Source organism: Seriola lalandi, unplaced genomic scaffold (genome assembly GCF_002814215.2).
Source record: "Seriola lalandi dorsalis isolate HSWRI2012SDOR001 ecotype SW California unplaced genomic scaffold, Sedor1 jcf7180002054563, whole genome shotgun sequence".
NCBI classification, from domain to species: domain Eukaryota; kingdom Metazoa; phylum Chordata; class Actinopteri; order Carangiformes; family Carangidae; genus Seriola; species Seriola lalandi.
In genome coordinates, this window is record NW_019525116.1 from 1,917,468 (window position 1) to 1,942,938 (window position 25,471).

Sequence of the window (25,471 nt, forward strand, 5' to 3'; positions counted from 1 at the left end):
CCCAACCCCCACCCCCCCTCTACACTCCACGTGCCACTGGTAGCAGTTGGACTGTAGAGATTACACGAAGATTACAGCTTTATACAATGGTTAATGTGCAAACATCTCATTAAAAAGTATTACACATGGGCATACCGTTAATCACCACTGCAGAACAGAACGCTCATTGTGTGACCTTTATGAACTGTCATGGTGATTTCATTCATAGAGATTGACAACCTTCACAGCTTCCTCACGTTCACCCAGTTTTCTTTGGGACATCAATTCCCACCCCCTCTTTACTCATAAAATACCTCGCAAAGAAAATCAAACACAAATGAAAAGTATCAGAGTTAAGTTCACGGGTCCACAGTTTTAACTAAAGTACTTATAGGCAAGCCTCGCCACTCAGCAGCCATCTTGGCAACACCCTCAGGCAGTTATTTCGGGCAAGCTGACCAGGCCCCTTTTTAAGGAATGGGGAGAGAGCCAGAACTTCACTCTCAATGGTCACTGGGACATAAAAACTGCATGAGATGATGTCTTTAAAAGTACACTTAGCTTTTTAATGCACAAATTCAAAATGTGCATATAAACAAGTGGAGGGAGACACACATATTGTCTGTGTGTCAACATTGATGATGTGCTGTGAACACCACCGGTTTGTTTGCTAAATAGCAGTTTTGAGTACAAACATTTTCAATGAAAAGACCAATGAGCTAAGTAGGTAACATGGTCGAATTTATCAAGAGACTGAGCTGAAATCTAGCCGAGGCTATTATTGTAATCAGGTTAAGCTCAGAGTTTTAGTGTGTATCTAAGTAATCTTTGTGAGTGTATGAGTCAGTGAAATGTGTTACCGACAGTGGATGTGTAACCCAGAGAAAGATTTTGCCGCAGTAGACCTACATACGAATCCCCATGAGAGAGGTATAACCATTACTGACGATAGGCTCGTCTGACAGCACCGTGTACCCTTATAGGCATACTTCGTTAAGTGTGTGCGTGCACATCAGCGTCTGTATATGCAATGTGCTTTGACAAGGCCATAAATTTCTACTTTAATTAGATTTTGCCCTTTTCCTACCTCACTCAATCCTTAATTCAGGCCTGCTATCAGCAGAGTGGTGGAGAGCTCGACAGACCCATTCATTGCAACACTAGACACCCCCTGCTTCTCCTGTTGTTGTCACATACACACACACACACACACACCCCCACCCTCAGTGGGTCTATCAATCTACTCAGTGTTTCTCTATGGCTCAATTGATTTAATTCCATCTGTAGCAGGTTCCACTTCTCAGAAAAATAAAAGTGCAGAGCCAATGGAGGTTCACTAAGTGACATCAATCTAATTTAAGGCCACTCGCAAGTGTTTTGTTCTTCTCTTCAGCCAGATGTTTTAGCAAAATTAGATTAGGTCCTTTAGTTGTTGCGTCTTACAGCTCATTCTTTGTCTGGCTGTTTCTGTGACAGTCTGCTCAGCCAACCTTTTTTGAAAGCAGACTTATGACTCGTCTGAAAGCTCACGTACATAAATAACTCTTCCGTTGTACACTTCAAGTTGAAAGAGAAATATCACAGATTGTCACAGCATTTCACTACCTAAGAAAACAGGCTCCCTTCACACTGCACTTTATGTGTCTACAAAAACAGCAACGGGTCAGTGAGTTTGTAGAAGCTGAGTTGATGGTTATAAGTTGTTTATGCACCACAGTGTGTATATACTGTGTCCACTTTAAATGTGTTTTTTCACGGGTGTGTGTTTGTTTTGCTTGCTATGGCACTCCTGTGTGTGTGTGTGCGTGTGTATGTGTGTGCACCTGCTGTTTGAAGCTGATTGCCCGCAGCACGCCGCCTGTGACAGGAAACATTTGAGCCTGATAAGTGTGCAAATGGAGAAAGTAGCAATCATTATGGGTTCTTTGAACATCATGTCTATGCATGCTGCAATGTATGCTAACTGATTATGTGTCAGGTTGTTTGCATGAATATGTACCAGTTTTCTTGGGCAACTGCAAAGATGATTCGTGTCCAGTTTTGCATGGATAATTGGAGACCAGTATGCCTGCAGCGTGCAACCTGCCCAACATGACTGTCGAGCAAACTGTGCATATTCTATATAGGTGGTTCAGTGTATGCACACATTATACGTGCTGTTCCTGGACGCCTGCATAGTAGGAGCAGCATGTAATTAGAATGCAGAGCATGTGTTCATTTGCCGATATATTACTCTGTATGATGTGGACGTAAAGGGGGAAGGGAAGCATACATAGCTTGCTGGACACGTGATACATGCACACGTGCCGCCCTGCTGTCTGCGGATGCAGCAGAGTTTAAGTAAAACAAAAATGGTGGCGGTGGACTATGGAAGCTACATGGCTGAATAAATCATGTGTCCCCGCTGAGCTCCCATCACTGCTGCCAGAGATACATAGAGAGTGTGGGCTGCGAGTTGCCTGCACGCTGCGTGTGTGTGTGAATGTGTGTGAGGCAGAGGTGGAGAGAAGGCGGCGAGGACCAGAGGGTATCTCTGCGTGAAACAGGGGGAAATATTGCACTTTTGTAGATCAGAGGACAGAGCAAGGGTATTCAGTCCTTTTTGTACAAATTCACAAGAGAAAATGAGACGAGTTCAGTGATCAGGTGGTTTTCTATTTTTCTGCCATCCACTCAGCCTTTCATGTTCCCACATTAGTCATGCTGTTTTCCTCATTGATGGTCCCTAAGGGATGATAAATTTTTACTGCAGTGGATTGAATGCAACCCTCTTCATGATCTAACAAATTACTGCTGATGTAATGGTCCAGCACTGGTGTGTGTGGTGAGCAGTAGCCAGGGTCCTTGCCCCGGATACTGTTCAGCTGTCCAGCATGAAGCAGACGACATGTTGCGCAGGCTGTAAATCTTCTGTTCTGCCATGGGTGTGGCCGACAACTCTGTGATGCAGTCTTCTGCTGCCATGATTTTTTACGGGTGAAGCCGCCGAGCCAATTACCAAATGGATTTAGTGGGAATGAGTCTGAGGGAGGGAAGGAGAGAAGGACAGAGGGAGGCGTTTATGTCTGAGTGTGAGACAAAGGTTTGAGTGTGTAAAGGGTGTGTTTGTGGGTGTGTTCACTCCTGCTGCAGACATGTGGCGGATGTGATAGATATTGGGGAAAATGCTTTGTGGAAATAGTGTTTTTCTCTCTATCACAACAACATATTTACTTCTCAGTTTTCAAACCTAACAATGATATTTATTTTCATGATATTGAGTTTCCCTAAGTTCTCAATGCCTACTTCTCTAACTGATTTAGTTCATCAGTTGTACTTCCTTTGTGACTAATGTAGATGTAATATGGATAATTATTGGATCATCATTATTATATCCTCAGTATTTTATACAGTCTATGGAGATGGCTCTGCTGATACTAAAGCCTTATTTTCTGTTTTGTTCTGTCACACAGACAAACAGTTGAGAGAATGTTACAAATTTAAAAAAGCCTAAGAAGATCCGTGGGCTTTTAACATTTTTATTAAAACTAAACTCTGTTAGATTTATTATTAAGTTTGGTTTTATACATTTTCCTTTTGTAGAGGAGTTGCACAAATAATAGATAGAGCATCTCACCTAACATTGGATATGGTGGACACTCAATCGCCACTCCTGCAGCGATTATTTAGTTTGAATTTTATCTACATGTAAAACATAGAGCCTCAGGGTCCACACTTCCTGCTTTGCTGCAGCTTCAGAGCAGTGTGACAGGCAGGCAGATAGCACTGTGACTTAAGGCTACCGCAGTGACTTCCAACTAGTCTCCATACAGATACCTTGAGAAAGGAAGGAACTGCAGTTGTGATTACATTAAGAGAGGAGAGTCCCGATCAGGTTCATTTTACAGTAAAATTCCCACAGTGCCCTCAGTCACATGACTGTGTCCTCCCTGAAGTGGCTGAGGCCACTTTTACCAAGGATAGAGATCCTGCCTCCACATTTCTGCTGCTTAATTAACACAAGATCATCTTTAATTTGCTGCTTGTCTCGAGAAGAGGGAGGTCCTTCTACCATAGCTTGTTGCCTTTGCTGCAGGCAAGATGTCTGCCTGCATGCTTGCTTAGCTCCTGCTTACTCATTTGCCCCCTTCATGGTGCATCTTATTATTTAAATCATAGCCTAACTCTTGTTGTATCTGAACAAAGCAGCACCAGCAGGCAACCTCGTTTTTACACACATTAATCCTTTCTCCGCTGCAATGATTGAGGAAATGTGTAGCTGCACTAAAACCAAGACGAACTATTTTGCTGTGTGCATCAGCGCGCCTGCAGTGACTAACTGTCAGTCATCGGATTTTTCAGCTCAAGTGCATTTCTGGGCCTTCTGGTTAACATTTGCGTTAACCCCAATTTATAGTGTTGTTTCTCTCAGCATGGCCTTTGGTGAAATATGAACAATGACCACGTTCTATTTTCCCTCTGACACAAGCTGCTCATTGAGTTAAATCTGGCACAAAGTGGCTTCATTTAAAGACAGCAATAACACTTTTAGTCTTCTCTGTCATTCAGCTGACAGTGAGCTTGATTACAGAATGAATGGAAGCTTAAAATAATTCAAGCATCAATGCGTTATTGTTTTCAGACATTGTCACCATGTTAAACAACATCTAATCTCAGAACACACAAGATCTCATTTTACTGTGGCCTGGTGTCATAAATACAATAATAGTTTTTCAGCTGTGCAGATTGCCTTCTTTGATAACACACTGATATAAGATAATGTGTAATCGGATGAATATTATCTGCCTCCTCTCTCTCTCTCTCTCTCTCGCTCTTGCTCTCTCGCCTCTTTCTTTCTCAGTGGCCTGGTTATTTTCCAGTGCTCTTAAAAGTACTCCTGCCTTTTTGGATTATCCATATTCCTTTTATCAGACAGATTATTGTGAACACTGTGTCTGAATATCCCTTCAGCATACTTCATCTCCACTGCCAGTCTCTGTATCCTTTAATTCTCCCCATTCTCCTCTGTCTGTAATTCTATTCTTATCTTTTCCTCTCTAATTCAGGCATCACAGAACTTATTCTCATTTCACCTTTTAACTTCTTGTTCACAAATTTAGTCTTAAAATCTTAACATCTCACTCACTGTTTCCCAATTTAAGATCAGGAGATAGAGCTTTGTGGTAGAGCAGCGTTATACAGAGGACATTTTAGATGGAATTTTTTTTTTGCTCAGACTAGACTAAACTTTCCTCAGCCAGCTCTGCAGTTCAGGCAAGGATTCGATGCAACGTTGTCTCACATTTTATCACTCTGCCAGCTGATAATCATTTTCATCTCTGTGTCTTTTAAACTGTCTCTATAACAAAATTGTAAGAGGGCCTTGTTTTGCCACGAGAACATTAGCGCATTAACTCGCAAATTTCCTTGTCAGCATTTTCCAGTAAACACAATCTCCTCCAAATGCAGCCAGTCAATGCATCACAGATGAGTCTGTGTGGTTTTGCTTAGCCAGAAGGGTTTCATATTAGCTGAACAGCACAGACATGATCCGGCAATCTCAATATCACTAACACACCTTTCACTACCCCAAAGCCAATTATAAATGATGTGGATCAGCTGTAAAAGCTGGTTTGAACTTTTGACGTGACCACACCCCTATTGTGTTGCCACCCGTTGCTCCCTGGCTTTAATCTTACTTCATGTTACCAAACCGTATTCCATTACATTTGCCAGGCTGCGCATAGCACGCACTACTTCATTGCCCTTACACAATGACTACGCTTCTAACACAGCCCGCGGTTCCAACTGGGGGATTTGGAGAAGTTATTTTTGTTCTCCTTTCAGCATTAAAGATTAACATGGTCTCAGCCATCTTCACTCTCCCTCTACCTCCCGCCCGTTGCCTGTTCTCTTTCTGCCAGTACAAACTCAATTCTTTATTTAGAAACAGGCAGTTAGTGTAGCATGGGCTCAGGAGATTGCACACCACAGCCTTGTCAGGACTACTAGATGTAGGTTACTTCGCTCAGACGTGACATAGAATCCAGCTTTTGGGCCAGGCAGGCCGCCAGAGCAGGCAAGCTGATGCATACTGCCCCAAGTGTCATTCCCTTGTGAGTACAGGATGCAGACTGGGGTTGGGACGCCTCTTTGCGGTCCCTTGTGACTCACCTTCCAAACTGCATCGCTTCATAGGCCCTCAGGGGAGTTTGTCATGGGTCTGTGGAAGAGTGAGCTGGGCCTGGGCCTGTGACTAGTGTTTCAGATGCTAATACACTAAGAGCCAGTTCATAATAGACAAGAACTTGTTTGTACGACATGTTGTCAAACTGTATCTGAAGGCAAAAGTGATTAAGCTGTTCCGAACAGCTGTGCTGGAAGGCAGGGTTTCATAGAGAGAGGGGCAAGACGCAATAATTGTTTAAACATGGGAGTAACGGTGCTTATCATGAAATGCTATTTGTTAAAAGTCTGCTATAATGAGAGGTGTGCGTCTGCCTTCCTGTCTTTGAGAGGACTGATGCCACATCTGTGAAAGGTTTTTTAGGTCAGGGCCTTGCCTGCTGGTGCACCCATTAAGAATGGTCTGTTCTGTCTTTATGAAGTGGAAAGCCTTGATGTCCTTGTATTGTTTTAGTCCTGTAAGCTTTGCAAACAGCCCTGCAGGTGTTTGTGCTGTTTCTTCTGGCATTAAGTAACGAGTGAGACGTCACAGTCTTGCTCCCTGTCACAATCCCTCAGAAACACTTGCAGCACAGAGTTGACCAGCACATGGTTGGGGTGAGACCTGATGTTTCCCCCTAGCTGTAAGTGACTTGACAACTCAAACGCTTGAGTCACCTTAAATTAATCTTCATCCTTTAGGTTTTGTAAATAGGGAAATCACCATCTTATTGAGCTCACTTAAGTCTGTCTGTCTCACGAGGGACCAGCAGAGAGAGAATCATGAGTTAAAATGAACATTTGCACATTTTGTCAGCTTTGTTTCTCTGCCCCAGTTCTCTATGAGGTGATATTTCTCTTAACACTGTTCTTTGTCTTGTTTCTTCAGGCCCACTGCCGGCACAGCAGCATCGTCTCGTCCAACCACAGGCTCGACCCGGCCACCCACTGCCAGCACAACCAAGAGCTCCCCAGCTACAGCCAAACCTGCCACCCCTAAAACTTCCACCACTGCCAAGCCTGCTGCCTCCAAACCAACCTCCACTACCCCCTCTGGTGGCAAAGCCCCAACATCACAAACATCCAGGACTTCAACCCCTGTGAAAAAAGGTAAAAAAAAAAGTATATGTATTGTATTTTAAATTTATGGATTATAAAATCTGAAATTTCATCCTTAATTTGAATATATATATATCATGTTGTGTTTTAGTTCCATTAAAACTTTGTTTAACCGTTCCTTGTGCTCTGTTTTCCCCTAGATGTTACCAAACCGGCCACCGCAGCAGCCAAAAAGTCTGCAGATTCTCCCCTTACCCGTGCTGCATCTACAACAAAGTCAACAAAACCTGAGACCCCCAAATCCGCCTCAAAATCAGATGTCACCGCCAAAAAGCCTACTGCTACTAAGGCTGCAGACACAAAGACACCTAAAAGCTCCAAAACACAAGAGAGTAGGCCCACACCTTCCAAGACGCCTGGCTCCAAAACGGCTGCAGGCAAGACCTCCAGCCCCAAGAAAACTGTGGGCAGCAGCACCCCCACTCCAGTGAAACGTGGCCCCAAAACTGCAACAATTGCTGAACCCGAGAAGGAAATTGCTGCAGCTGTAGCTGCTGCGGCAGCCATCGCTACTGCAGCAGCAGTTATTGCCGGACCACAGGAACCAGAACCTCCTGCAGAAGTAGCTGTGGAGCCTGTTGCTGCAGCTCTTGAAGCTGTACCAGAAAAAACTTCAGAGCCCACACCAGAACCAGTCTCAGCACCAGTGTCAGAGTCTGTGCGTGAACCAACACCAGAACCTGTACGTGAACCAACACCAGAACCCGTACGTGAACCAACACCAGAACCCGTACGTGAACCAACACCAGAGCCTGTACGTGAACCAACACCGGAGCCCGAACGTGAACCAACACCGGAGCCCGTACGGGAACCAACACCGGAGCCCGAACGTGAACCAACACCAGAGCCCGTACGGGAACCAACACCTGAGTCCGAACGTGAACCAACACCTGAGCCCGTACGGGAACCAACAACAGAGCCCATACGGGAACCAACACCTGAACCCGAACGTGAACCAACACCAGAACCTGTTCGTGAACCAACACCAGAACCCATACGAGAACTAACACCAGAACCTGTACGGGAACCAAGTCCATACCAAGTACGGGAAATATCTCCAGAACCCCCTGTCGAACCCTTTACTCAGCAGATGTCAGCAGAGCCAGAACTACAAGTCCATGAACCACTCTCCAGTGTTCAGCTGTCAGCCCAGTCGGACCTTTTCAAATTTGAGGAGTCTGCCAACGACTCAGTTCCTTCCCTGGGAACAACTGTCATGTCTCCTCCTTGTTCCCCACCAGGCCCCGTTTCTCCTGTCAGAGAGCCACAGGACGCCTCCTCTCTGCTGGACATGCATGTCCAGTCTGATCCCTGGGACAGGAGCCAGCCCCTGGCCTCGTATGAAATTCCTTCCCAGAGCGCGGTCAGTATGATGAACTTCCAGATAGAAGAGGAAAAGGAGAATAAAGAACACTTTGAGGAACAGGAGACAAGGGAAGAGGAAGAGGAGGAGGAAGAGAAGGAGAACCTCTTTATGCCTACCTCCATGGCTCCACCTGCAGAGGCCTTTAGTATGATGGCTCAACCTCACTCGCCTATGGATGATTTCACCACTAGGGGCCTGATCTCCCCTCATGAAAAGGAGGAGGCAGTGGAAAAGGCTGATGAAGAGATCAATGAGGATGATGATGAAGAGGAGGAGGATGAAGATGAGGAACAGAGGAGACTAGGCCATCAGCCGTCATCCATGATCACCGACATGAGCATGTCTCAGCCCTCTGATGAGTTCCAAGTCCGGTCCTCAGCCTTTGGCGGTTCAGCAGGTTGGCACGGTGACGACCTGCTGTCTGGGATGGACTCTGAGGACGTGAGCAGCTGCACTAGCAGTCGACTGCAGGGAGTGTCTGACCTCAGCAGCACCCAGCACACTGCAATTTTGGAGGGCACCCAGAGCTCAGACGCGCTGGTCGACTCAAGCCTCCGTGGCTCTGAGGGAGATGGTAATCTCATGTGTTCACCCAACGTCGAAACCCTGGCCAACGAGGAGGAGGAGGACGAGGACGAAGAGGATGAGCGGGTGGATGATATGGACCTGAGTTCAGAGAGAGTAGAGGAGCATCACAAGGTGTTCCAGCAGCAGGAACATGATGAGGAGGATGATGAAGATGTAGAGATGCACAGTGAAGGCGTGACAGAGAGCTGTGGGAATGCAGATGAAGATGACTTTAATGAGGAGGAACGTTTAGACAACCTCAATCGCTCTGTTCCTCCACCTTGCATGCCCCCAGCCTCCTCCTGGGGTCAGACCAACCCCTTCTGTGATACCTGGGGTCAACCAGCCTCGCTGCTCTCTGTCTCCTCCCCCAGCCCTCTATCTGACCATGGTGCAGCTGAATCTGAAACACCAACTCTGTCTCCCGCCAAGGCGTGTTTGGACAGCAGTGGCCCTTCCTTTGCTCCTCAGTCAGAGGAAGAGCCCCAGCAGCAGGAGGAGATGAAGGGTTCAGCCAGCGAGGAGGCTCACATCCTGCTTGCTGCCCCAGCTGTAGGCATGTCTCAGTCCAGCACTCTGAGTGGCACCGGTCTGGCTGCCCACAGCAGCAGCGAGACGAGCACACCTGAGGAACTCCGCGATTACGACAGCAGCTCTGGGGTGGAGTCCCGTTCAGACAAGCAACAGACTCCAGTGCCTGCTTCAGTCCAGCCTGACATGGAGCAGGACCTGGGTATCCACTTGGAGAAAGGCGATGGAGAAGAAGAGGAGGCTGAGACACTCCCTGCCGACGAGGTCCTGGGAACCGGACCCCCAACTGCTCCGGCGTCCGCCCCGTCTTCCCCCTCCACCTCGGGAGACGAGGCCAGTGATACAGAGGGTGAGATGCAAATAAACGACCCAGATGCGCCGATGATGATGGGTGAGAGCGCTGGATTTGAAAGCCCCACTCCCACCTGTAATCTGCCCGCTCTTGAGGAGGATGAGGAGGCGGGCGACACACCCGCCGGAGAGGGCGAAGAGGACGGAGGCGGGGCAACCCCTCAGTCAGCCAACTCTGTGGCATCTTACGGCTTCGACTGCACCACATCCAACTCCAACGCCCACTCCATGGCCGAGAGCTGCGGAAAGAGCCCGGGGATCTTCTCCCTGGAGAACGAGGAGCAGCTGCCTGAGGAGGCCAAGGACCCCTCCCTCATCAAGGAGCTGACCCTGCCATCAGCTGCTGCCGCCGCTGCCCAGGCAGAGAACCTCCTGGGTAGACCCGTGGACCTGATGCCTCTGGGCCTCCCAGGAGACATCCAGTCCAGTTTCGATGAGCACCACTACATGCTGGGGGGGAAGGTTGCAGCAGACCACCTTGGGGAAGACGATCCGTTGGAGCCCACTCACCATCTTGTGGCTGAGGAATCTGGAGACACCGGCGACAACCAGCCGCCGTACTACTCGACCATTTGTGATAAGACTGATAGTTTTCTGGCAGGTAATGTATAAGTCCCTCCTATTACCCCCGGAATGCACCTTTTCCCCGCAACCCTCCCCTTTTACCTGTTGTTCGTTTTCTCTCCAGTTGGGTTAGATGGCTTAGAAGAAAAAAAAAAAAAAGGAGAGCAAGATTGTAGGAAAAGATTTTAAAAAAATGAACAAAGGAGATGGGAAAAAAATGACTGTAGCAATTTTTAAATGAAGCCTCCCTCTTTCATACTGTTATGGTCATGGTTATGAGTGTATGGCTTAAACTCCTTTATGTACAGTAGCCACTACCATTTTCTAGTAGAATGTTCTTTTTAAGTAACACTGCATATCCTGTAGCCCCTGATGGGGTATTGACTGATTGGTCCAATGTGACTGAGCTTTTAAACCGAAAAAGAAAAAAAAACAAACAGATGGAATGAAATGGACTCATTGTGTATTTATCCTACTGTTTTTACCGAACAAATGTCAATGATTTTTTTTTTTTTTTGGTTTTGTATTTGCTTATTTGTTTATTTTTGTTTGTTTTGTTCTGTTAAAACCTGGTCCTCCCTACCCTGTGTACACACGCTTCATGTTCAACAGCACCATAGCGATAGTCACATGCTCCTTTTTAAAAGGTTGTGTTCTTGTTTCAAGACTTTTAGCTGTCAAAATAAAGGCTAGATATTAACACGGCTGTTTAGCCCTTACAGATTTGTTGAGGTAGGTATGGGAGTATTAGATTGCAGTTGGTGAAGTTTTTACTGTGTGCTTCAAGAGGTTCTGCGCTCTTTGCATAGGTCGTTAAGGTATATAAAGTGCAGTCACGTACAGTATGTGTTTCAGGCGTTTTGGTTTTAAGTGGCTAAGCTTCAAGCCTCAGTTAGCTGATCATTTGTGTTCCAGAAGAGACTAACAACTAGCCTATTATTTGTGATGAGACCCTGCATTGTCCTACATTGCTATCACAGCTTTACACTCGCTGAAACGTTTTCATAGTGGGCGTTTGGTTTACTATTTCAACAGTATATTGCATGTTTAACTAACAAAAAGACTGTGTACTACCTTGAATTTGAAACAATTCTACACTAGACATGTTCATAAATGAATGGTTCACACTAGGTTATCTTTCAAAATTCCATTAAAACATCATTGCAAGGCATTTTGTTCCTGTTTCTTATTTTCCCTATGGATCCAGCATGCCTGAATTTACTGTCCTCGTGTTTGAATCGCTGTGTATTTGTGTGTTTGCACAACGACTTTCCCATAGCATCTCCTACTTTTCCCCATGGGAATAACTGGTAAACAGGAAGTGATGCAACATTGTACAATGTTGTATCTAAAATGGAATTTTGGTTGGAAATCAAAGAGGTAATCCAAATGGTGTCCCAGTGCCCTACACTCCAGCATGCTTGTGCCTTCATGACGATCTCAGATTCAACACTAGTTGAACATCACATTGAAAACACATGCTTGGTAGGGGAGACTCAGTTAAAGGTGCCCTGTGGAGTTTTCTTGTAAACAAACACAAGTTTATCCTCGAGGTCTAACAGATGGGGTTGAGGTATTTCCCTTCTCCTAAAACATTTGCAAAGACAAATATTTTAAATTCTAAATTGTTTACGTCCATGTTTGCAATTTTGCAGCCTTCTTATTTGTTGGCGCGCTGTCTCCACCAACTGTCAATCAGGAATCCAGCAGCCAACATACTTGTACAAACAAAACAGGGACCCACTTGTAAGGATATTGCTCCATAGCACTTCCAGTGGTGAAAAACTTTACAGGGTACCTTTAACAGAAATCAGACAGGAAGTGCACCACACACCTTACTTTCCTCCTTCAGGATTTGTATGCACAGGTACCTCAAACACTCAAACAAGGTGAAACCTGCTCAGATCTGTCCACATCCTCCTGAATGTTCCCCTCGCACATTCAGCACATAGAAACACAAACATGCACACAGACATACTGGAGCATCTCCTCTCCCTACAAGCCACAAGAATGCATCTGAATGCTGAAGCTCAAGAAGACCAAACACTCTTCTCCCTCTCATGCCTTTTTCCTCTGACCTGCCTGCTCCTGTTCATCAAAACCCCGACATGGAAACACTCAAGACCCCCACCCCCCCCATGTCAAAATCAAAATCACACACACGCCTCTAAACCTGAAACTTCTCTGGTTTGTGATATGGGGCATCATTTCTTGCCTTTTGAAAAATACACAGTTAAAAAATGGCACCCAAAATTAGGTGAATCAGCTGCATAATATTTGTGGCTTGGTGATCATGAATGGCACAAGACAAGATGTAAAGTACACTTTCATATGTCCATTATCAGAGTCAGTTCTGTGTGATGTTTTTGTCAGTTTTATTCCCCATGTGTTCATTTGTCTATTCAAATACCTGTCGTCTGTATCGTACTGTGTATTTATGGCTGCTGTCTTGATAATCAACTTATTCCAAGAGGACAAAGAAACCTATTGTACTGTAGTCCACGCTAGTAAATCAATCACACTAAACTATGGTTATATTAAAGGAAATACAACTTCAGAGAGAAAACAACTTGCAGTAACTACCTTATGATGTGTTCTTCGTTCCTGGTGTGTTGATACAGTATACGGTATTGTACTCCTGTGTCATGGATGTCACTTTATTTTGAGAACCCCTTTCTTTTTGCGTCACACCTTCGCCTTCACCTCTTGTCAGATCTCTCCTGAACCCTCTTCTTCCTGGCCCCATGTTGTTGTTCCACCCGTTCTGTTTGATGCATGCATCTCTAATGGATGCACCAAGTGATCTTGACTGTCTCACAGGAGACGAGAAGAGAGGTGAAGTGGATGGAGACCACAAGCTGCAAACACACTCGCAGGAAGACAACCAGAACCAGAACCACACTACCACTGTCCGTTTAGCCAATGGCCACTACTTGGCATTGGTGCCGGGCAACAGGAGGCCAATTGACCCGAATCTGGCAGCACATTTTGCCAAGATCGCACCCCCTCCTCCTTTGATAGAGACTGGCATGGACAGTCGTGGTGGCGGGGAGCAGTTGAGGAGGCTGGAGCAGCACCAGCAGAAGCTGAGAGAGATGCAGCACCGCCAAGAACAGGAGAGGCAGAAGAGGCAGTGGCTGGAGGAGGAGCGGTTGAGGCTGGAGCAGCAGAAGCAGCTGGAGAAGCAGCGCAGGGAGCTCCTCCAGCTGCAGCTTCAGCAGCAGCAGCAGGAGCACCGCCAACGCAGGCAGGTTCTGCAGTGGCAGCTGGAGCTGGAGCAGCAGTACCGTATGCAGCAGAAACAGATCCAACAGCAGCAGCAGCTGAGGAGGAGCCCCACTGGAGTCATGGTCTCCCCATCCTCAGGGCTCTGCACCATCTACGAAGCCATGGAAACCAGCGACGAGGAGGACGAGGCCAGAGGAGAGCAGAACAGGAACAGACAGGTGGCAGGGAAGAGGGCGTCGTCCTCACAGAGCGCCACTCAGGGTTTCCACCGGCAGCTGCGTCCAGTGCCACCGCAGGACCTGGAGTGGAACAAGAAGGTGGACATGGTGCAGCAGCTCATCAACCAGACCTTGATGCTGTCTGGAGATGGGGGCTGCCCACCTCTGCTCCTCCTCCCTGTTGGGACAGGGGGCACCCTAAGCCCCTTGGAGAGCAGCATGTGGCCCAACATGCTGCCACAGTTCAGCCCTCCTGCTGCTACAGTCACCTCCGTCAGCAGCTACTCCCCAGACAGTCAGGGCAGCTCCCCATCCGGAGACTGGACTGTGGTGGAGGTGGAGACCCAGCACTAAGACCACCAACCAACAGGTTGATCAACCAGTAAATAAACCAATCAAAGGAAATACGCTTATTGGCTTTCTGGTGGAGAATTAGATGAGGAGATTGATCCCTCTCTCATGTCTGTACACTAAATATGAAGCTACTACTAGCAGTTAATTAGCTTAGCTTATTTTAGCTTAGCATAAAGACTGTAAACAGGGGGAGACAGCTAGCCTGGATCTGTGCAAAGGTATCAAAATCCACCTGCCAGCACCTTGTAAAGTTCACTGATTATCAGGTTACATATAGTCTGTGTAATCCATACAAAACCACAGCATAAAAATGAGAAATGCTCATGTCATAGATGGGCTATTTGATCATTTATTAGTCTCCCCATGAAGCACAGATGGTTTTTACATTTCCATTGAAGAAAGAAGATAAAACGTGTTAGTTTGTGATGGTTGGTGGAGCTGGTTTGTCACCTTCAGACTGATCTCAGATAGCTGTTTCCACATTACCAGTCATTATGCTAAGCTAACAACAGTTATGAGAGTGGGATTTATTGGTCTCCCCTAACTCTCCATGAGAAAGCCAATAAGCATATTCCTCAAAATGATGAACTACTCCTTTAATCATTAATATGCAATTCACCAGTGACAGATTTGTATCTGTACTTAAACAAAACATTATCGTAAAACATATCGCACAACGCAGTCTTATCTGAAAGGATAAGAATAGTGATCACTACGTAACGTTTTTAATTCAGTCACAAGTCAGACCGTCATATGACCGCACAAACTTGACTTTCAATTAATTTCAGATCAACATCCTTATTATCAGAACAAGTAGACTGTAGATACACTGTGTCATTGATTACTGTTACCCAGACACGCATACTGTAACCTCACATTAGAGCATGTTTCCGTACCAGAGGCACTTAATAGCACTTAGTGGCACTCCTCAGCTGTCTGACTCTGAAATGCACTGTAGCGTCTGTGTGGGGCAGCGCTCCACTGTTCGTCTCTTTTGTATGTGTCACAACCAGATACTGAGACCAAATGTTGGTCACCCTCTAAAATGAGGACTTGAGCTATGACAAATTGCACTTGTTATTTCTTCTATTTTTCTTTTATTTATTTATTTTATAGTGTGGGCCAGTGTTCATACAGGTAAGTGGCAGTACTGTTAATAGATTTACATGTTTGTGGACTTAGGAATCCTAAATCTTCAAGGTGAAGTGTGTGTGGAATTATTTGAAACAACCCCCATTGTGTGCATATTGTGATAAAGCCTGTGGGAAGATGATGCTGTGATATAACCCCCCCTCCCCTCCTCCTCGCACCCTCACGTCACCCAGTCTCCGGTCAGTAAATGTTACTATGACTTCACTGGACAACCAGGTTTTTATGGACTTAATAGAGCCGTCAGTCATGGAGGAGGAGGAAGAGGAAGAGGAGGGGGGGAGGGGGGGGCGTGTGGGAGAAGAAGGCCCTCCTTGTTCTACTGCAAATGGAGGGAGAACAGAGGGGAGGCTAGCAGGGTGCTGCACTGGTGGGGGTGAGGGTGCCGGTCGAGGTGGGCGGGGGTGTAGCTGTTGTCTTCCCTCTCACATTCCAAAGTTGTAACCTCATTTCCTGGGTCGGCCAGTATTCAGGGAGTCTCCGAGGTTACCGATGATGTCATTGGTGGGAGAGAAAGGAGGATGTCTGAGATGAGACAATGTGCCACTCTGGAAAAAGGCAGCCGGAGGATGGGAGGAGGGGCTGGGGGCGAGGGGATGGGGTGGGATGGGAAGATGGAGGGCAGAGGGGGGTAGTCAAGTACCAAAACTCAGCCCCTTCTTAATATTTACTAATATATATTCATTATAATATAAAACGGTTATGAGTTTCTGCACGCCGTCCATATATATTTTGCTGCGTCTTGTGATTTGTGCAACATATCATTAACATGTTTGATCCTCATCACTGGACGAATCAGGTAATCAGAACATATCAGTTTATCTTATATCAATAACTGTGATTTTAAATGTCTTGTGTGGAGAGAAAAAGCACCTGCGTGTTTCTCTTTGTGTCTGTAAAAGGAAGGTGAGGTCAGTCTGAGCTCAGACATTTAAAAAAACAACACCAACACTGCCACCTGTTGGCTGCATGAGAGAGACACTCACCTAATGTCTATTCTACAATATCACTATGATGATGATTTACAATAAATCAATAGATCTGTGTTTCTTCTTCAGATCTATAATCTAAAACTTTACTTTTATGCAGTGCTACTATTAACAAAATGCACGTTTTTATAGAGGCACATGAATCCCAGATAAATATTTATGACATTTGAAAGCAGCATGTACAGAATATAGTTTTATAAATCATTTATACTGCAGCTACACTGTGCATGTTCTATCAAATTATGCTTGTGTAAAAACAGTAAATGTAGCTAGTTCTGCTATATTATCATATCTAAGAGTTTCTACTAGTTTATCAAGAGGTATAACCCTATATACATCTACTATAACAATGCATGCACTTATGAGTGGACCTATATGTTAACCTATATAGTTTTAATAAAGTCTACAGTGCCTGTAAAGTTCCTTTACATTGATATTTTGTGTGTGTGTATCCTTGCAATTAATTTTCATATAATACAATTAGCGTACAATATAAATGTTTACATTATTAATATTTTAACATTTGTTCTGTGAATGTTTGCCATCATCTTTTTTTTGTATTGCAGCAATCTTTGGTGTGACGTTGTTGTTCCATTTGCCAAATCATTTTCAGTATGAAATGGGAAAAGTCACGGCTCTGCATATGAAATAAAATTGGTTGAAATCTGTTGTTCGTGTTTGTGTCGTAGTGTGTCAGACTTTTAATGCACACTTTAAAAAATAAATAAGAGAGGAAGAACTCCTGAAATGTTTTTCACTGAGTATTATTTATGTAGCACTTACAAAACGGTCTTCATAAAGAGCTTCAAAGGAGAAGTAAAACTGCTCCTTCTACTGTCAGGACTGATGTCAGACATGCACAGACACTAATAAAGAAATGATAAGAATTAGAGAAGAACCAAGTGGCAACCAAGTGCTTTGAATATATGAAGGGAAACTGGAGCGGCACTCAGACAGTTCCTGCTGGTGAATTGTCACCTTTACTCTGAGTGACATGCAAAGCACATGGTAATTAGAAACTGCTCCCCTGCAGTGATGCAGCTCAGATGTTGAGCGGCTCAGGTGACGCTCTGTGCTTTCTGAGTGGCTGAGAAGCTGTACAGGTATTAACTCCAACGACACATAACCTGTCCTCCTGATACACCTCTAAGTACAGTCGTAGGTTACAGTTTTCCGCTCTTTAAATACTATTTTAAACTAGAATTCATTTAATTACTAGTTCTTTGCTTCAGGTCACATCCCTCTTTATCCAGAATCATATAAAATATGAACCATTTGTGGGAAGTTTTGTCATAATTGCTGAGTGAAGTCTTGAGTAATGGCTGAAAGTGTTTTCTGAGGTCACCGTGACCTTGACCTTTGACCTAATCAGTTCATCCTTGAGCCCAAGTGAAAGTTTGTGCCAAATTTGAAGGAATACCCTTGAGGAGTTCTGGAGATATCGTGTTCACAAGGCCAAAATCATCTTTTGTGAGGTCACTCTGACCTTGACCTTTGACCTTTAACCACCAAAATCTAATCAGTTTGTCCTTGGGTTCAAGTGAACGTTTGTGCCAAATTTGAAGGAATACCCTTGAGGAGTTCTGGAGATATCGCATTCAAACGGCCAAAACTTTACTTACAATAGAGAAATTATTACATGTTTTTACTCTTCAGCTACTGTGTTGAACACATTAAATCTACATTCCTGACCCTCCGACACATCATCTGCCTCTAACAAACACTAAACTAAGATGGTAGATTGGACAGCATCTAGTAGTAGCTACCTTACGGGGTCAAAGGTCAACAAAATGCAGGATCCCACATGTCTCAGCTCAGTTCAGTTGAATACTGTGTTGCTGGATGAGGGGAAATTTGGTTTGCAGATGACATAACTAAGTGCTGAAAAACACACAATACACAACAGAGGAAAACAAGCAGCATAGACAAATCACATCAAACTTAATCAAATTGATTTTGTTAATAGTGTTAAAGGTTTAAGTTGTGGCATCTTCAAGCTGCTCCTAAATGACCGGTTCTGTCCAAATCTGACTTTCTTGGCAAAAGCCGTCTTTGCTCATTATTTAATTGACGGTGTAATGAATGTATGTCAGTGGGTGAGTTAGTAAATTTCCTCTCCCTGCATATGTTTAGGGTCATGCCTCCTTTACGCCTGTGAGAGACTCCGGTGACACAGTGGTCATATTGTTGCAGCAGAAGTCTCATGCACGGCAAATTCCTCTTGTGCCAATAAAGCTTTCATTCATCCGTCTGCTGTCGTGATGTGCAGCGCAGGCTGGTTTTCTTCTCTGATTCGCTGACAGCAGATGACACTGCAGAAGAGAACAAATGCAAGTGTCTGATAAATGCCATGACACAGGTTTATCTGCCTTTGGTAAACACCAGTCCCCAGAAAGTGTTGACCCAGCTGGAGTGCTCTTTAACCCATATAGTGTAATACCCAAGCGTTTTATATGACAATTTTTAGAACAATCTCAGCTCTTTCTATGATGAGGCCCCTTTTTGTCACAGAGCACTTTGCAAACAGATCATTTGGCCCAAATGTTAAAAAATAAAAGCCTAGTTTTTTAAATTCTTCAAATATCTTATGTGGATCAATTGTTTTTTGTGCTTGAAATGGGTGTACCAAAGTCTATAGGTTCATAGAAATAGAGCAATATATGAGTAAAATAGTAGATAAATGGATAATAAATGCCTAAAATGATATCAGAGTCGAAATGTTGTTTGTCACTCTACTTTCCCCAAATTTTAGACACTGAGTCATGTATTATCTCAGAAAAATCTTTAAGAGAAAGTGGAGAGTCTACAGATTCGAACATTTAAACCATATTTCTAGGCTGTACTATCACAAACATATTAAAGAATATCCATTGACCTCAGAGGGTTAAAAGGGGTGGAGGGGATCCTTTTATTCCAGGGGCCCCTGTGTGGGTTCATTACCATGTTCTTTATTATCTGCATATTCATTAAAAAGACAGAAATGGTATCCTCTCCAATGATCGCTATGAGCTTAAATGGTGTGATTCAAAAGCCTAAAGGCCTTCTTAAACACACATGAGTGAGCCGTACAATACAGTACATGTCCTCCAAAGAATTAGCATCAGTGAAGCTAACACAGTTGCTAGCTTCCTCAACAGGCCAGTACGCTGTCATGTTCAAATGTGATCAACAGGTCTCAGGTTGAAGCAGGAGGGCGCTCGGCTGCCGCAGAGATCTGTGCCCATTAACAGCTGCGTCAAGCTGCCTACAGAAAGCAGCGACAACAGCACAGGAAGAAGTATGCTGCTGTCAAAATAAAAGCATAAAGAGACTACCACATGCCAAATACAACAGGTGTAGTCAGTTGTTAGATCACAAATGATGGCCAAAACAATGATTTTTATAAATGCTGTTTAAATGTGTAGAGCTGCAATAGTGTGCACAAATTTGCAAAAGGCAAATTATTAGAGTATTAATAACTCGGACACAACGAAGACATTGAGAAAGAAAATATACACAATTACAGTTTGACTCTCAGTCCTCCATTCAAACACAACAACGTTCTTTTAAAGGACACTGGGACTAGAGAAGCGGTAAAAATGTATTAACTTTCACACTGTGGCTGATTTGCAGTTGTTTGACGCAACTGCTATTTAACAGAGCCCCTGCAAACTTGACCGGTGCAACCCAAACTGTTGTAAAGTTATTCTGTCCCTGTGGTAGGTCTAACTGTCGTTAACTCTGTCAAAGTGCTGCTAAAAGTTTCTGTTTGACGGTTAAAATGTGTGTCATTTGTGTAATATATGTACAATATGTTACAAATTACTACAAAGATGCTTCAATGAGTAGCTGTGTTGTAATTTGATGAACAGCCAACAAACCGCTCACATAAGGTTCGCTTCATAAGAACCGTGTGCGGCGTAGCTTGCTAATCAATAATTAGTTAACTGTTAGCTTAAAGTTACTTTTTACGTAGAGTTAGATTCAAAGATTTATTAGGCCTGTGTGCCCATTACTGGACCTCTGATGCCTTATGTATATGCCCATGTTGTAATTTGATGAGTATTATACCACAGCTCACATATAGTTAGCTTCATAAGAACCCCGTGTGGCGTAGCTTGCTAACCAACAATTTAGCTAACTGTTAGCTTAAAGTTACTTTTTTCTGGAGCGTAATTCGTTAACGGAATGAACGTGGGGCTAGAGCCAAAAACGTGGTTACACAAACAAGTCTTTGTAAGGCCTGTGTGCCCACTACTGGACCACTGGTACATTATGTACATGCCGATGCTGGAGAATGTTTGTATCCGTTTATCGATTCAAGTTTTAAGTTGAAGGTTTGAACCGGAAGTCACATTTTTTTATTCTCAACCTGACTTAACACTTGTTTCCCCCCCTCCCCAGCAGCATCATTCACCGGCTCTCAGCTTTCCGCAGAGCCGAACAGGAGTGCACCGCCGTGGGGGAAGATGGCTTTAGTTACCCCAAATAAACAGGGCAGAGTCTGGTGGTGAATCCTGGCGGGTTTCGGGTTTCCTCTCAGTGTTTCCCTCACTGAGGATGAGAAGAAAGCCTGCAGCAGCGGTCGCTCTCTCACAACTACAGGACACACTGCACTGCGTGATGCAGATCAGAGTCCAAGAGTTGACATCCTGCTTTTAGGAGGTGATGGTCTCCTCCTCTCTCCTCTGCTCACCTGCTCTTCACTGCCGTCACGATGTTAACATTGTGCAACTCAGTACATCAAACTGCTCCTTTTTAAGAAAAATTTCAGGACATCCGTGCTTGTGTTTAACCACTGGAGGACTTCACTTGACGTGTCTACAATGATCCCTCGGCTGTAAAGTGAGACGTACATTAAACAGAAGTCACCTGGAGTCACCATCTGATTGGCTGTCGAGGCTCATGATGGCTAATAACGAGCTACAAGTGAGTTTGACAACTTTTTCATTACTGTGGCAAGGCTGCTGTGTTAATGTGCATATTAGAGCTCAACATGTGCATGTAAAGATGCAATGACGCAAAACATCTGATGATTTTTTGTTGATATCTGTAGTGATGGGAGGATGTGTGTGATGGAAACTCCTTGTTTTTGATGTCTGATGAGGGATATTGTTCCTTTAAAGGGGTATTCTGGCAATTTAGTGTTAAGCTTTAATGATGTTAGCATTTGTAAAAGATGGATTTTTTTTATGCAAAATTGATGCTGCATCCTAATTTGTGGCTTTAGTATGGGTTAAGTTTTAAAAATGCTAGATACAACAGTTTCCATAATAGAACTCAGTAGCATGTTGTTATTAAACCTCACATGCCTGGTAAGTGCCCAGATCTTTCAAACTCCACACACCAAATCTTTTCACACAGATCTGTTAAAATTTGTAGTATCCAAAGCCGCACTCATATGGAACAGGCAGGTAGAGATTCCCACGTTTGTGAGCTGTGGGCCTTAACATCATTCAACAACTCAAGCTAGTTTAAAATGCATGTGTTTGCTTTTTCAGGCACTTCTTTGTAATTGATTGCAAAGCTGGAGAAATACATTTTTTCAATCTTAATTTCAACGCGGTTGTAAGAGACTCATAATGACTGAAACAACATGAATGCAGCACAAGCTCAAGCCAGGGTTATCTAGGAGTCACAGACATTAGTATTCTACTGTTTTCACAGGCTGGGGAGTACTGTCCATTAACAATTACTTTCATATATATATATATATTTTCATATTTATCCATCAGAAGTTCCCACAGTCAAAGGTGACGTCTTCAGATGTCTTATTTTGTCCAACAGAAAGTTTAATACACAAAGAATATTCAGTTCACATTGAAACAAAACAAGAAAACTTCACATTTGAGAAGTTGGAACCACAGTTATAGATTATCAAAATAAGAGTAAGCTGCTCTTCGTGGGTGGAGTGCTCCTTTAATGACTGTGCACTTTACGAACTCAAAGAAAGGCAGTAGTAAATTAGACTGTATGACACATTAAAGACAGAAAGTAAAACTGTACGATAAAACTGTATTAGACTGTGTTTGCCTTTGCTGCTGCCTCGCCGAACGTCTGTGCCCCTGCTGTGACCTCCCGTCAGTGATCAACATATAACAAACAGACAATGGACAAAACAAAGTCAGTGGTATTTGCAGGACAGAAGACTGCACTTAAAATGTTAATGCAACTTTAAAGCATTTCTATTTCACAAAAGATAAAAGTGGGTGAACACTGTTTCGCAGCATGTTTCCACTATACCCTTGATACAGATTACATGGAATGATTTCCCATTTGTGACACAACGGTTTCCCTCAGGTAGTCAGAGTTGAGTCATGGAGGGCGTTGTGGTGTCAGAGCCTCAGGTCTAATTTAGAGGGCTTGGGTTACAGTTACCCTGGTGTCAGTCCAGCCCACGACACAGCAGAGGAAAATGTTAAAAATTTAAAGCTGGGTTCTCGTGCCAGGAGCCAGCACATCCCCTCTGTGGTTAGTAACTCGTGTCACAAGGTTAAACTGCTGCAGAGAGCATGTGCACTGGATGTTATTGTGTATTTTGAAAATTTTTAGTCACTTCAACTTGATAAAGGTTTACACAGCTGAAATAGATTTAAAAAAAAAAAAAAGATTTGTGATTGATTGTGCGACAGCATGTGCTGTAATTACAACCACAAACCACTAATGTTTCCTGTTTCTATCTACAACCTGTGTGGGTTCAGGTTCAAGTCTTTCCTGCAGCCAGTAAGCAACAAGTGTGAAGATATTTAAAAAAAAAAAAAAAAAAAAAAAAAAAAAGTGTGGCAGTACCCATAAATCAGACAACTCATACTCCATCCTATACACAAACCATTTGACGTGGCTGAATTGTTTGTTGTGAGTGAAAACTGGCTTCTTCCCTGACATTTAGCAATTTCCCTGAACAGGGAAGGTGCCTGCAGTTTTTCTTGGAAAGCTGCGTTGCCTGTGCGGGAAGAGGGATCAACAGCAACAGCTAATATGTGTCATAGTGCATCATCATGTCCTGCCTTGCACCAATGGGACGGTCACAGACACGCAGCTTTGTACCTCAGTCAAACAATCAATTTGCCATTTTTAAAAAGTGTCCTCCTCAAGAGTACGAAAGAAAAATGATGATAATTGAAAATATTTTAGGTATCTTGACAACCTTGAGTCAATGATAATTATCTCTCTTGCCTTAGAAATATTGAGTAATAATTCATTCTGGCTGGGTGTTAATGTAATATACCAAAATAGGTATTTTTGTTGTGTTTTGGTTAAAAAGAATTACCTTAATTCATTATAGTGCTGCGTGGCTGTGGATTGTTGCTGGTGTAACATGGCCACCAGAGTTGTTTAACTGTTATTATACTGAACATGTCTATATGGATCATTAAACAGCATTTTGTTTTTATTTATGTTTCCAAACGTCCTCAAGACAAATGACTTCAGATTAGGCCGAGAAAACATGCAACATTTATTTTGCAATAATGTTTTCAGACATCTTTGCAGGTTGATCCTTGAGAAGTGTCCTGTAAATAAGAGCGGCACATTTGAAAGGACACTCCAGCACTTTAAGTGTTGCACTTCCACAAAGTTGAGGAACTTACAAGTTACACATTTTAATCTCTAGTTGGGGTCAAGCTCCAAAAATAATGGGTACTGCATTTTCCATAGTGGCTAAAACCTTGCGCCAGCTTGTAATGCAGACTTTCAGTTATAGATTTGTAGAGAGGGCATCATTAGGTTTATTTTTCTCATACTTTTTCCCATCAGAGATTTTCTCACAGAGCGATCAACAAGCTTGTACACTGAACTCTACACAGTAGTGTTGAGTCATACACAATTAACTCTTGATTTATTTTTGCCCTGCTATGTTGATGATACATTTAAACACGTTTATGGCCTCAGGACTCAATTTATATCTCCTAGATGATTGCCTGAGCTGCACTTGAGCATTTTCTGCCCAGTGTGACGAATTCAGCTTCCCTCTGTGGCGATGACGAGGGTTCAGTCATCATTACTGCAGGCCTGCAGACAGGCACTGAGCAACGGCTGATTGAGATCAAGGGTCCACGTTGGTAATGGTGATAGGCTGAACCTGTCAAAGTGGACCAAGGCACAGCGCCGTGGTGATTGAGCTCTTCCCTTTATTTCTCCTGAGTAGCTCATCAAGGCTGTACTTTTGCCGACACTCATCCTATTGGAGGTCACGACTGCCAGACTCACTGAGGAAAACAACTGAAATGACCCTCTCTTCTTTCTCTCTACCTCCATCCCCCCTCCCATCCCTATATGCACAGAACGAGGATATCAATGTAAAATGTAGCTTAACTGTTGGTGCTTTTCTGCACTTTTCTGTGCTTTTCCTGTCGCTGACACTCCTGCATTCATCAATTTGCAGCCAGTTTATTTGTTGGCCCTTCCTCTCCTCCTTCAGATGCCTTTAAGGAATGTGAATCAAGCCTCCTGCTGAGGATGTGAGCTCTGCGCTGAGCTGATAACATAACCTACACTTTGAGTTAGCTATACACTCTGCAGCCGCCCTCTCATGAATTCTTTATTTATGCTGGTTTCCCGTCGTTATCATCTGAATGAGTTCTGCAAGTCAGAGGAGCTGGTGCTTCTTCCTTCTGTGGCAACTCCAGATTACTTTTTTATCGATCGTCCGAGAGAGAGAGAGGAAGCAACTCCGTCCATTTCTTTTATGGCACCTGAAGACTTTTGAGCACGCTCATATGGAAGTGCTGCTGGCCGAGATCCGTTGATGGTGTCACGTATGTTATAATACACAGTGATGTCCTGCATCACACTCACAATAATGTGTGTCTCCAGCTGCCACTGCTATGGATAATAGGATTAGGAAACTGTGGACTTGACTGTGTCTGACCTCCTACGAGGGTAGCATTAGTGCCCTCAGTCACCCACACATAGGCTCACATGCAAACCCCCCC

At 44.0% G+C, this 25,471-nt stretch overlaps 2 protein-coding genes across 3 annotated transcripts in view; both read left to right on the forward strand.

The window, feature by feature from the left end:
• prr36b (proline rich 36b) overlaps window positions 1-15,791 on the forward strand; it is a 33,154-nt gene extending 17,363 nt beyond the window's left edge. The window contains exons 4-6 of one of the 2 annotated variants that reach the window (XM_087176655.1): window positions 7,013-7,233; window positions 7,383-10,658; window positions 13,442-15,791. In XM_087176655.1, the coding sequence (XP_087032781.1) occupies window positions 7,013-7,233; window positions 7,383-10,658; window positions 13,442-14,421 (4,477 nt within the window). In that variant the 3' untranslated portion in view covers window positions 14,422-15,791. Of the gene's footprint in view, window positions 1-7,012; window positions 7,234-7,382; window positions 11,793-13,441 lie in introns of those variants that run through there. The other variant, XM_087176654.1, reaches the window with a different exon arrangement.
• A 5,245-nt stretch (window positions 15,792-21,036) lies between these two features.
• The window catches only part of LOC111662517 (serine/threonine-protein kinase N2-like), a 32,856-nt gene continuing 28,421 nt past the window's right edge, over window positions 21,037-25,471 (forward strand). The window contains exon 1 of the mRNA XM_023416403.2: window positions 21,037-21,467. Coding sequence (XP_023272171.1) covers window positions 21,444-21,467 — 24 coding nt within the window. The 5' untranslated portion in view covers window positions 21,037-21,443. The remainder of the gene's footprint in view (window positions 21,468-25,471) is intronic.